This window comes from Urocitellus parryii, chromosome 5 (genome assembly GCF_045843805.1).
Source record: "Urocitellus parryii isolate mUroPar1 chromosome 5, mUroPar1.hap1, whole genome shotgun sequence".
In the NCBI taxonomy this organism is placed as follows: Eukaryota; Metazoa; Chordata; class Mammalia; order Rodentia; family Sciuridae; genus Urocitellus; species Urocitellus parryii.
In genome coordinates, this window is record NC_135535.1 from 19,784,581 (window position 1) to 19,798,034 (window position 13,454).

At 38.0% G+C, this 13,454-nt stretch overlaps 1 protein-coding gene across 1 annotated transcript in view; it reads left to right on the top strand.

Moving 5' to 3' along the window:
* The first annotated feature begins 2,797 nt into the window (after positions 1 to 2,797).
* The window catches only part of Slc5a8 (solute carrier family 5 member 8), a 42,453-nt gene continuing 31,796 nt past the window's right edge, over positions 2,798 to 13,454 (top strand). Inside the window, exons 1-3 of the mRNA XM_026398365.2 lie at positions 2,798 to 3,148; positions 8,351 to 8,416; positions 10,377 to 10,428. Of these exons, the coding sequence (XP_026254150.1) occupies positions 2,798 to 3,148; positions 8,351 to 8,416; positions 10,377 to 10,428 (469 nt within the window). The remainder of the gene's footprint in view (positions 3,149 to 8,350; positions 8,417 to 10,376; positions 10,429 to 13,454) is intronic.

Consider the following 13,454-nt stretch of genomic DNA (forward strand, 5'->3'; position numbering starts at 1 on the left):
TGTTTTTAAGTCCTTTGGGTATAGACTGGGGAATGGGATAGCTGGGTCAAATGGTGGTTCCATTCCCAGTTTTTCAAGAATTCTCTATATTGCTTTCTATATTGGCTGAATCAGCTTGCAGTCCCACCCACAAAGGATGAGTGTGCCTTTCCCCCCACATCCTCGCCAACACTTTAATAAGTTTGTATTGTTTGTATTCTTAATAGCTGCCATTCTGACTGGAGTGAAATGAAATCTTAGAGTAGTTTTGATTTGCACTTTTCTAATTGCTAGAGATGTTGAACATTTTTTTATTATATTTGTTGATTGATTGTATGTCATCTTCTGAGAAGCATCTGGCCCATTTATTAATTGGGTTATTTGGTTTTTTTTTGGTGTTAAAATTTTTGAATTCTTTATATATCCTAGAGATTAGTGTTCTATCTGATGTGTGTATGGTAAAAATTTGCACCCAAATTGTAGGTTTTCCATTTACCTCACTGATTGTTTCTTTTGCTGAGAAGCAGCTTTTTAGTTTGAATCAAAGGGAAAATAATTAGGGAAATCACAGGCTGTGTTTAACATTAGTACTTCCAAGCTATAAGTTATACCAACCCTATTCTCAACAAATTGGAAAAGCAGCTAAATATGTAATGCCAGCACTCAACATTGTCAGGGACTACACATGTATCATCTTATTTAACCTTCTATGGCTCTGTGAGATGAGAATCAGTACCCCCATTTTAGATAAGAGAAACCAAGAAATAGAGGTAAGCATTTGCTCAAAATATGGCTAATAGGTAGCAAAACCAGGGTGTCAGGTTTAACCTTAAGCTAGTTGGCCTCTAATGATCAGAGAGTGTATTGGTCATTAGCTGTGTGAGACTCTGCCCTTAGTACTAGTGTCCAAAAGAAGATAATTTTTGTTTCTTCTATTTCACAGATCTCCTGGATATAGGTTGCCTGAAGAAAAGGGTTTTGCAAAGATGGTGAATGTTGGTTTATGTTAGAGAGCTAAATGGGAAATTGGGACAAAAGCTCAAGGGAATGGTGGGCCCAGTTCTCCTTTATCCAAACACTGACCCTCAGTGTTATGGAGTTTCTTCTCCACTAGGCCATTATCCAGAGAGCTTGGTGTCCAACAGTATATAAAATATTTGCTCCAACTTAAGACTATTGGCTTTAAAGAATTTTTCAGAAGCAGATTCAGTTTCTATAAGGGTTGAGCTGGACTTCTCTGTGTATTACTCCTACAGGTTCTTACCCACACACAGAGTAAATATTTAAAGGTATGTAAATTTCACACAGGTGGGACATAATTCCAAGCCACATATTTGTTTAAATGATTGGATTACTTGGATTTAGTTTCTATTTCCCTCTTTATTTCCTTCTGAAAATTATATAGAAAAAAATGCCAGTTTATTAAAAAATAGAATTTGATACAGATTTCTTTACACACTACATTAGGCTAAATGCATTCTGTGATTGTTGATCAATCCAGCCATTCTGACTGGAGTGAAATGAAATCTTAGAGTAGTTTTGATTTGCAATGTTAAATTATAAAGATGTATGAAAATGGACAAGGACTGTTTGAAATAGATCAATGACTGGGCACATTTGGCTGGAGGGCCTGTTATAGGAGGAAAATCCAAGTCATATTTCTTTATGATCTAACACATGTGATGCTAACAATTTTTCAAGGCAAGGTACTTAAAATATGTTCCAAGTGTTGGTACCCAAACAAATATTTTCTTCCATATGCTCTCAGGTGTCTTCATTTAATGTGCACATTTGTGCCTACCTTTAACTCATATTTACATGTGGACTTTGTACAAAGTATAGCATTGTGATTAAGAGAACAAGCTTTGAAATCCAACCTGCATTAAGAATCTTTATCTCCACCATTTCCTTGGGCAAGTGACTTCACCTTTCTAAAGCAGTTTTCCTCCTTTGAAAAGTGGAGATAATCCCTATCTCAAGGGTAATAGTAAAAATTACACTTGTTAATGGAAAAGGTTTCAGGCGTGCATGTGTCATATCCTAAGTCTCATTAAACAGCTGTTATTATTAATGTTGCAGAAATTACCATTTCCATTACAGGCTGCACGGAGATGGGAAGTGTTTGTTGAATAAAAACGCAAGTGACCCATCTCACAGACTTCCTCCTCTCCTTTATAATTGCTTACCTGTCCAAGGACTATGATCTCAGCTCACGCACTGCAGTTGTCAACCGCATCACCCATTAACCTGTCAAGTAAGACAATCTAAAATCTCCAGGCAGACTTTCCAGTAAGGATCTGGACTGTTGAACTAAATCTAAAGGCGTGACAATTGCCCTTCGACCCGTCCCCTGCTTATTTAAATGGTGCGTCCCTTCAGGTGTCACTTGATAAAATTTGTGCTGAGCGCTCCTTGTGGATTCGCTGGACACGGCGGCAGGGCAGGAGGCTCCAGTTCTTCAGTTCTCACCTGCCCGAGTTCCCTGGTGCGTCGGCTGTCCTGGCCACCTGGTCGGTCGCGCACCTGGTGAGCGCTCAGCGCTGTGGGCAGATTCCCCAAGTCCCAGACTTCGGGGCGCAGCTCGCAGTGGAGAGTGCTGGGACCATTACCAGCTGGTACCTCCGCTTACCTTCTCATCTGCGCCAAGGCTCCGGACTGCGGGAGACACCTGGAGGACGCCTCTAACCGCCCTAGGGCACCACGCCTGCGGCGCCCAGGAAATAGAAGCGAGCGCCGGCAGCTGAGCTAAAACGCTGGGCTCGGGCTGCGCGTCGCGGGGCCACCAGTTTCCGCGCAGAGCCCTGGCCATCGCCAAGCCATGGGCGCGCAGCGGGACATTGGCACCTTCGTGGTGTGGGACTACGTGGTCTTCGCCGGCATGCTGCTCATCTCTGCCGCCATCGGCATCTACTACGCCTTCGCGGGGGGCGGCCAGCAGACCTCCAAGGACTTTCTGATGGGCGGCCGCAGAATGACCGCCGTGCCCGTGGCGCTGTCCCTCTCCGCCAGTTTCATGTCCGCTGTCACGGTCCTGGGCACCCCCGCCGAGATCTACCGTTTTGGGATCATGTACAGCATCTTCGCCATCACCTATTTCTTTGTGGTGGTCCTCAGCGCAGAGGTCTTCCTGCCTGTGTTCTACAAACTGGGGATTACCAGCACCTACGAGGTAAAGGGGAAGGTGGGGGACTTTTCAGGCTCCTGGAGGAATTTTCTTGGGGATGAATGGTCACCATCACATCGGAATCTTTCCTTGTCTCATCACCTGTCTGTCACCTTTCCCTTGAGGGAAAAGTGTCCTCATGACTATAAAACCTTGGGATTTATTCTCCTGAGCTCAATGTAAAAAGAGCCTTCCAAAGTAAACGGAATGATTGGACTTGTTGCTCCCTAGGGTCCTTCTTTACCTTCAGCGTCTTTGATTCCCAGTCAAGGGGAAAGATTTTAAAACTCTTTGGGGCCGGGTGTGGTGGGGGAAGGCTGGGGAGATTAAGTTGGTAAAGTCCCAGCTCCTCCAAGTTCAAATAAATCTCCTAGTTCCAAATCCTCGTTCAGCCCCCATTCACTTTTCCAGGATGACTGGTAGAGAATTTACACCAAGTCAGAGAGGAAGGTAGTCAAATTGTTAAGGTCCTGTGAACTCTTGTCCAAGTACCTGCAAGGAGACCAAATTTTACCACTTACTAGCCGGGTGACCTGGGCCACTTCTTTAATTAGCCTCTTATAACTCTTTCCTCATCTCAAAAAGAAAATAATACCACCCACTTCATCCAGTTGTTGGAAGGATTAAATAGGATGATGCAAAGTGTAACATTCAGAATAGAGGAGAGTAAGTGCTGGGGAGATGTTGGCCATAATTGATGTGGTGCTGGTAGTGGTGGTGGTAGTTTTCATGGGATCACTAGAAAAAAAATATAGCTGGAAGAGTTTTAAACAGCTTTGCAATCTGTCTATGGAAAAGTGATTAAGGAAAACCATCTCTTCTATTTCACAAACCCCCTGGGTATAGGTTTTCTTAAATTGTCTATAGGAAAGGGTTCTGCAAAAAATATGAATGTTGGTTTATGTTAGAGAACTAAATGGAAGGTGGGATAAAATCTCAAGGGAATGGTGGGACCCAGTTCAGTACCTTCAGTGGTTTCCTTCACCCAAGCACTGACCCTCAGTGCCACGGACAAGGCTGAAGTTTCTTCTCTGCTAAGCCATTATCCAAAGAGCTTGGCATCTCTTAGTGGCCTCTACTGTCTTAGAATCTGTGAAGTGTTTGCTCCAACCTGGGATTTCTGGAAGGTGACTTCTCAGTGAGGCTGGTTCAACTGGTGTTGGGACTGGGCCCCAATGGCACAAGAAGTGTTGGTGACAAATTCTGCCTGAGCTCTAGGGATGCCATCCAGAGTGAAGCACCCCAGGAGAGCGTAGCCTACTCTCTGTGGTCACTGTGTTTGGAAAAGCTGAAAGGGCTCAGTCATCATCCCAGAAGTGAGCAGGGTGGACTTTCTGTTTTGCTGGGAAGTGACAAACTGGCAGCCTCAGGACAAATTCAGTCCTCTGTTTGTGTATATATTGTTTTAAAAATTAAGTTAGCATTTAATGATGAAGGAGAATTCAAATAAATTCCAGATTCTGAATTCTTTTGAAATTTCAGAAGACTGATAATGCTTGTTGGACCTTCCCTATGGCCACAAGAACTCCAGTACGCAGCCATTGCTCTAATTCTCTTAATTCTCTATACTGAGGCCTTTTTGTGTTCACACAGTTATTTTCTTACGGTAGAGAAATTCTTATCTGCATTTATGTCTTTATCAAAAATCTAAAAAGAGAAAATGACAAAGGTATTGTTTTCAAATAGAGTCATGAAAGTGCATTATTTCTTCAAGATGTAAGAATATTCTGGAATGTTAAGCTTATGAAAAATTGGCCTATGTCACTCATGTGTATTGCCTGATGGTACCTTTTCACATTCAAATCTGTGAGCTCTGACCTGTAGTTAACCAACTTGAAAACTTGGAAACGGTTTGAATAATCTGGCAAGAGGATTTCTGTCTTGGCAGATGAATGCTGCTCTCATAATCACTGACCCATGCCTCTTTGGGGCTACAACGTTAACTCAACCAGAAACAGATTTCCCACACATTTCTAGTGATAGAAGCTAAGTGAGCAGGGATTCCAGCTTAAAAAATGACAAAAACTAACTTTTATGAATGTTTAATTCTTGCCAGGCACTAGGCTACATGTTTTATATACATTATCTGACTCAACACTCCAAAAATTCTTACAAGGGATGTACTCTCAGATCTCTGTTTTGCAGACAGAGATCCAGAGTAAGTTAAGCTAGTAAGAGAGTATGAAACAAAGTGGACACACATCTAGAAGCATACTTACTGGCTGCTTCTGCAGGCTCTAGTGGGTCTGTTATAACTCTGAGCAGGGTTTATACCAGTGCAGAGAGAACCAGGGAAGCAATACAAGACACATGAACTAGTGAGTACATTGTGAGTGTCCACACTACTAGGCAATCAGGGACAGGTAAGTTAGACAAAATGCTGTGCTCCTATCAATTGATCACATCATAGGTTTCCTGTGTAATACTTTTTAGTTTAATGCTGAGAGGTGGAGTTACTTATACAGAATGCACAGTGTAACACTGAGTGATGGTTACCTTGGCATTCTTGCTCAGATATGAAATCATTCCCTACTTATATTTCTATAGATAAAATTGGTTGTTACTAAGCATTTCTAATCTCTATTTTATCACTGCCTTCAAAATATATACCTGATAGGTGTTTAGCAACTTCCAGAACCATAGACAAGCAAGAAGTACATTTGAGGAATCTAATTCAATCGATCACTACTTTAGTATATTTTGGGATCTAGCTAAATATGAGTGTCCTAGATTCTATTTTGGTTTTTTATCATTTATTTCTACTAAAAGAGGTTGGCCAGGCATGGTAGCACACGCCTGTAATCTCAGCAGCTCAAGAGACTGAGGCAGGAGGATCCCAAGTTCAAAGCCAGCCTTAGCAATGGTGAGGTGCTAAGCAACTCAGTGAGACCCTGTCTCTAAGTAAAATACAAAATAGGGCTGAGGATGTGGTTCAGTGGTTGAGTGCCCCTGAGTTCAATGTTCAGTACCAAAAAAAAAAAAAAAAAAAAGAAGAAGGAAAGAAAGAAAAGAAAAAGAAGAAGTCATAGTGTCCAGAGTTAGTCTGGAAACCCTAGAGCAATTCTCTAAGCCTACTGCATAGTGACTTGGGCTCCTGGTTGGGTCTCCAGGTATTTCCTCTGCAGTCTAGTAACCTACTGGTGGCTGACCAAGACTATTGATGGACTTCTTGTTTCTGTCTTGAATTGGTCACTGAGTCACATCTCTCGCACCTTTTATTTTTTATTTTGAGACAGGGTCTCACTAAGTTGCTGAGGCTGGCTTTGAACTTGGGATCCTCCTGCCTTAGCCTCTTGAACTGCTGGGATTACAGGTGTGCACCACTGTGCTCAGCTTGAGTTGATCTTATATGGGCATATTGATTTTCCGGGATCAGCTGATTTTAGGGGAAAAATTATATCTATTTATATATATATATATGTGTGTGTGTGTGTGTGTGTGTGTGTGTGTGTGTGCGTGCATACACACACAGACACATAAGAGATTTACACATAAGAGATTTACTAAAAGAATTCTGAAGAAACAATGCTGCCCTGTTTCCCGTCTCTAAATGTCTTCTAAAAAGTCCTTGAATGAATTTGATACATGTAATTGACAAAGTTCATGGATTTAGATTCCACTAGCTTCTTAACATACTATTTTCGAATGCGTAGTTATTTCACCATCCATTTATATCATTGGATAGTCTCCAAAACCCCACAAACTAATAAAGGAAAGAATAGTTACTATAATCCTCATTTTCAAGAGAAAGAACCAGAAAGTTGGAAAGTGCTTGCCTCAAGCTCATGAGTTAGGAGTGGGACTGGATCAGTAGCTGGAACTCTGTTCCCAAAGTCCTTGCACATGAGCTGTGTATTTGTTACCTTTTAAAAGGTCCTATTATTTGTCAGTGTCACCTATTTACCTAGAAGTCTTAAACACCCGGTCAGATTGCTTACTTAGTGTGGTTATCCCAACACTGAGGACTATAAATTTGTGCATTGGTCCTGTCAATAATTAGGTCGCAGTCTTGGTGTCCTTTCTGAGCCCCAGCGTCCTCCTCTCTAACATGGGCTTATACATAGTTCCTGCCTCACAGAGTTATTGGGAGGAAAATGTACATAGCAAGTCTCTGTAGTGTTAGCTGTGATTATGGAGTAAAAATCTCAGATGTCTTTCCTCTGATTATTATCTAATGCTAGTTTTCCTTTCTCTTTTTACCCCTGAATATAAGACTGTTGTCAGCCTTAAACTTGTCTCTGTGTGTAGTCATGTTATTTAGGTTAAATATATTGGACTTCGGCTCTGCATTATAACTCTGTAATATACTACATAGTATAGGAAATAAGCAGATTATAAGATATAGTAGATTTCAAGGAGGATAGGAGAAATTGGCAGGGTTGTTTGTTGGCTCTGAACAGAATCTGACAGGTGCTATAAGTAAAAAAAAAAGATGTGTGTGTGTGTGCACAAGGACATGAGGGTAGTTCATTAAACAGAATAAAAAACAAGAGTAAGTAGGTCTTGGTAAGGACAGAAACATAAGGTTCCTTTTGCCATTGGCCCCACTCCACCCTTAGGATCAGTCTGCTCCAATCACTTTCAGTCTTTGTATCTTACCTTCTTCCATTGAGAGGAGAATCTCAGAAGCTGGAGTGGCATCATGTGACTTCTTGCTCAAAAGAGGCTGGGGACCTTAACTGACAGATCCATCACTTTTATCTACTATAGGAAAGGGTTGATTCCCCAAGTGAATCAAAGGAAATGTACAGAGCGGATGCTAAGAGAAAGGAGAGAACAAGATTCCTTACTCTTAAAACAAAACAAAACAACAGAATATATTTCATTTAGTGACAGTTTTTATAATCTTTCCAGGCTAAACTAGGGATGGAGAACAGATCAATGATTAACAGAATTTAGAGATTTGGGAAGGTCTTGACCATAAAGGGGCAGCATGAGGGAATTTTCTGGGGGTGATAGAGCTATTTTTATTCCAATTATGATGGAGATCACACAAATATGTATGTGTTAAAAACCATTGAATTATACTCTAAACCAAGAGTTAATTTTGCTTCATGAAAAGAATATTAAATAAAATAAAAACACAGAATACAAATGTCATCATAAATTTGCTTCAGATGTCTAACTCTTTACCTCTTAAGCTGCTGATTTTTAAAAAAAGTGTTCAGAAGATTCACATAATAACTATTTTTCTTTTTCTGGCAATAGTATTTAGAACTTCGATTTAACAGATGTGTTCGACTTTGTGGAACAGTCCTTTTCATTGTTCAAACAGTAAGTAGCTCTCCATTAATTTATTTTCTCTCTTGTCATATAAAATATTTTTATCCATGGCATTTGAGTGAGCCTTACTCAGGAAACATGAGAATAAAGAGATGTTGAAAATATGAGAAAATGAAAAAGAAAAAAACTTTACTAGTATGCAATATTAAACCTAAAAATTATTAAACGGTGTTGCAGCAAACGCTTTACTTTGTGAAAATGGGAGTGACTTAAGTGAATTTAAATATTGTGTTGATCAAGCAACAGCTATATTGCTTTAGGAAAACGTGTTTCCCCTTTCCTGCTCAACTAAGCCGACAGTAAGGGCATTACTAGATGGCAAAGATATTTGAGGGAGCTGTGGTCAGTGACAGTAGGAATTCTAACAAAGGGAAAACAAGTTTTGTGTCTCACAGTATTTTTTTTCAACATGTTGTGCAATAAATATGAAAAAAACTGATAGTAAGACATTAGGAAACAATTTTATTTGTTTGAAAGCATACTTTAGAAAAGGATCAGTGCTCTTTAAAATATTGTACTATAAGACCCAACTGAAGCAGTCCCTCAGAGTGCAAAGCAGTAGAATCACAAGCTCTGGAGGAGTTTTTAAAGACAGATACACAATCCAGTAATTCAAGACTATGCAAGTATAGATTTACTGGTTGACACAAATGGAAAGCAAGGATTTGCCATGCAGTCAGTGATATGTTTTTACTTCCTACTCTACATCCGGTTGCTGGAGGATTTTCATAGTCATTGTCTCATCATTTACATCCATCTTCCTCTTGGCAGTTAAGCACTTTAAAGCCTGAGTTCGCCCATCCAGGTTGAGGAAGGAGTTTTCATTCTTATTCCTAATAACAATACTCTTTCTCCAATCAAACGTTTCTGAAGCATTTGCTCCAGTAGTTCAGAGTGCCTTTCTAAGTTATTTAACTCCATTCCATTTTATATCTTTGCAAATTATGTCACTTAGAATTTATCCATTCTTAATACTTGCAGAGTAAAAGAGTGCTTTTTAGGATCAAGCAGGGATTCTGATACAGAGCTGAAGGCTGGTAGCTTGCATTTGTCAACTGCTGAAATCTTCTATGTATTTATGTTAAAATGTCAACAGAAATAAGAAGTGGGAACCATTATTAGGAAGACAGCCTGTCTCATTCATATCTTCAGCTTGGACAGAATAATGACTTTGGAAAACTGGCTCAGTCTTGCAAAAAGAAGAGATATTTATCACTTCCCACTTATAGGACTTATTTCCATATACTACATGCAGTATGATCAAACATTCAGATGGTACATAATATGTTTTTACCATAATGTGTTTTTATGGAATACTCTTGGTGTTAACCTGTGTGTGATATATTTAAAAGATCAATGCAATGAAACTGATATTTTGAGAAAGACTGAATTCACCCAACAAGTGTACACAGGTCAATAAATATAAGTTGAATGCAAATAAATGAAAAATAATATAAAAAAGATGGATTGTGGCTTTTGTTGGCTTTCAGAGTTTTTAGTGCAAATTTACACTTGGTCTAATTAAAGAACACACAAACTTAAAACTTTAAACTGGATACTTTTTAAAAATGTTACTTTTTAAAACATTAATTAGATGGTGATTAACAATAGTTTGGAGATTAAGAGCTCTTCTAAAGTTATAGTTTTTCTTCGTTATTGTTTTAAACCTAGGAAAATTTATTTTAAGTTTGAGTTGGTGGGTCAGTGAACATTTGCACAAATCACCACATTAAAAATTGTATTTTTATAAAAATCTGCTCATAAATGATTTTTGTGTGACTATACCACCAAAGAACAATCAAACTTACTTAACATTTTTCAAGTTATTTGAATTTTATTAGATATATTGAAACTGCTGTTTTAATTCATAATTGACTTTACAGGAATAATCAATATTTTATTTTGTAGTTAATATATAATTCATTTGAGTTTCTTTTTTTTTCCCTCTTAGATCCTTTATACTGGAATTGTTATTTATGCTCCTGCCCTGGCTTTGAATCAAGGTACATTTTGGATCACCCAATCACATAACTCCCAGTTTAGGATTCATTTTCAGTAAGCCCTAATTTCTCTTTGGGAAGATGGAGAGATGGAGAAATATTTCCAGTTTCCCATATTAGCTTTATGAGAGGAGTAGGGTGGTTTAGTGCCTATACTAGCTTATTTGGGTTTATGGATGAATATCTCCAGAATGTCTATAATTAGTAACAGGGCAGCCTGGCACTGGGTGGTGTCACTCTGGGATGTGTCCAGCAGCCATTTCTTCAGAACAAACGCCCCCTATAGGTTACATCATGAATGACTGAACTCTCTCTTTTGTGTCTATTACCTGGCGTCCATTTCCAAGAGTGTACTGCTCAGGTGCATGGTAAAATCTGTCAGGGAGAGCAGCTTTTCTACTCATAATATGGTCCATATTGGAAAAGAAAGCTCTGTGGTTTGAAATATCGGGTTCCTAGTGACAAGAAGACAGACGGTTACAGTATTATCATAAAATACCTGTGAAGATCATATTGATCAACAGATTCCCTAGACTCTAGATTTGAGTTGACAAAAACAGAGAGATTGGGAGAGTTTATTAAAGCAAAGGTTCATATTTTCAAAAGGCTTTGGGGGAAACCCCATGTCCTTTGAATTCTTATCAGTTGGAAGTGAGTTTATCTCTAAAACTTCCTTGTGAAATGGACAAGTGGACCCTGTGATGGTTAAGAATGTGGTGCAATTCCTGGAGTTAATATAATATAGAGGAAACCTACTAACTCCCTATTTGTGTTTTCTTTATTTTATAATGAATCTGATAGTTATTATCACCTACACTTACAAAGTGCAACAGTATCAATATAAAAGAAGAGTTCCATTATAGAACATGCTCTTGAACTCTGAATGCCAGGCATGTTCAGTGTCAATATTACCCACATCAGGAATGGATTATTTCCAATGTCAAGAACTGAGCTATAAACTTTATAAGTTACCTATTGATTTTAAGTGTAATTAAAGATGTTAGAGTTTTAAAGACATAGTCACAGTATTTGGTGTGCAACAGAAGCTAAGTAAAAAATCATTTAACTGAATTGAAATTCAATATTCTTTAGATGAAACCTTTTTTAATGTTCTTTTGGTGTTATGGAAAGCTTCAAACATGAAAGCTTCAAAAAAAATAGGGAGAATAATGCATTGAATCCTAATGTACCCACCACCCTACATTAATAATTATCAGCTCATGGTCAATTTTAATTCACTCTCTATTTCCCTCATTAGATTATTTTGCTGTAAATGGAAATCTTATTTCATTTATACTTCAGTATGTCTTTTAAAAACAAGGGCTTGTTTTTAAAAGAGAATTGTACCATCAACATATCTAAAACATTAAAATTAATTTCTTAATTTCATATTAAGTCAGTGTTTAGATTTCCCTGATTTTTTTCAGTGTTTATTAGAATCAGGATCCAAATAAGCTTGTATAATTGCAATTAATTGATATATCTGTTGAATTTATCTTTTTTCTAAAATTGAAAACCAGCTTAATAAAGCATTCTCATGTCCAGAGCTGATCATAGAGTTTATATGTAATAAAATGTATAGGGCATAAGTATGCAGTTGGGTGAATTTTAACAGTTGTGCACAGTTCCATAACTACCATCCAGCTCAAGATCTAGAATATTTTCATCATTGAATCCCAGAAATTTTGCTCTTGCCTCTTTCTAATAAACCCCACTGAGCAACTACTCTCTGATTTTTATGACCATAAATTACTTTTCCCTGGTATTAGATTTTATCTGAGTAGAAATATATAGAACCCTTTTGTATCTGTTTTCTTCAGTTAGCACAATGTTTTGAAATTAATTCATGTTGCTTCATGTATTGATAGTTCATTCCTTTTCATTTCTAGTGGTATTCCATCTACCAAAATCTGTTTATTTACTCCCCAACTGATGGACATCTGATTGTTTCCAGTTTTAAGGATGCCAAGAACATTCTGGCACCGTGTGTGGGGCATGTGCTTGTGTGAGTGTGTGTGTGTGTGTGTGCGTGTGTGTTTTGTTTTGTATTTAGACATCTATTTTCATTCTTATTGGAAAAGAAATACGTGAAAGTGGTGTAAAGTTAAACATATATCTATTCTGACCCAACTCAGGTTAGGTATATGTATGAAATTTAGGAGAAATTGACAAATAGCTTTCCAAATGTTTGTACCATTTTACATCCCATTCCACACTATGTGAGAATTTCACAAACATTTGGAATTAATTTTTTTCATTTTAGCCATTCTAGTAGGTATTATATGTTATTGTATTGTAGTTTTAGTTTGTATTTTTTTTTCTGATGACTACTGTTGTTGAGCTTATTGGCTCATAAATTTAAAATGACAAATAATCTAGTAAAAGATGGACAGAAAACTTGAACTGACACTTGACAGAAGCAGACATTCTTTCAATAGGTTATACGGTGATCCAACAATTTACTTAGGTCTTTTAAAATTTCTTGCAGTAATATTTTGTAGTTTTTGATATTTAGATCTTGGGCATAGATTTCAGATTTATTCCTAGGTAACTGATTCTTATACTATTACAAATAGTATGCTTCATAATATAATTTTCAACTATTTATTGCAATTATATAAAAAGGCAGTTGATTTTTATGGTCTATCAAAAGAAATTGCTAAATTTACTTTTAAATTCAAGTTCATTTGTGGAGATCCCTTAGGATTTCTTTTGCTTCTGTTTCTTTCTTTCTTTTTCTTTTTTTTTCTTTGATACCAGGGAATGAAACTCAGGGGTGCTTAACCACTGAGCCACATCCTCAGCCCTTTTTAAAACTTTCTGATTTTTGAGACAGGGTCTCACTAAGTGGCTTAGGGCCTTGCTAAATTGCTGAGGCTAGCTCTAAACTTCAAATACTTTTCTCCAGCCTTCCAAGCTGCTGGGATCTCTTAGGATTTTTATGTTTTTCATGTATAGAGCACTTTTACTTATTTTCTAATCTTTCTGCCTCGTAGTTCTCTTCCTTTTCTTACTGCACTGTTAATGTT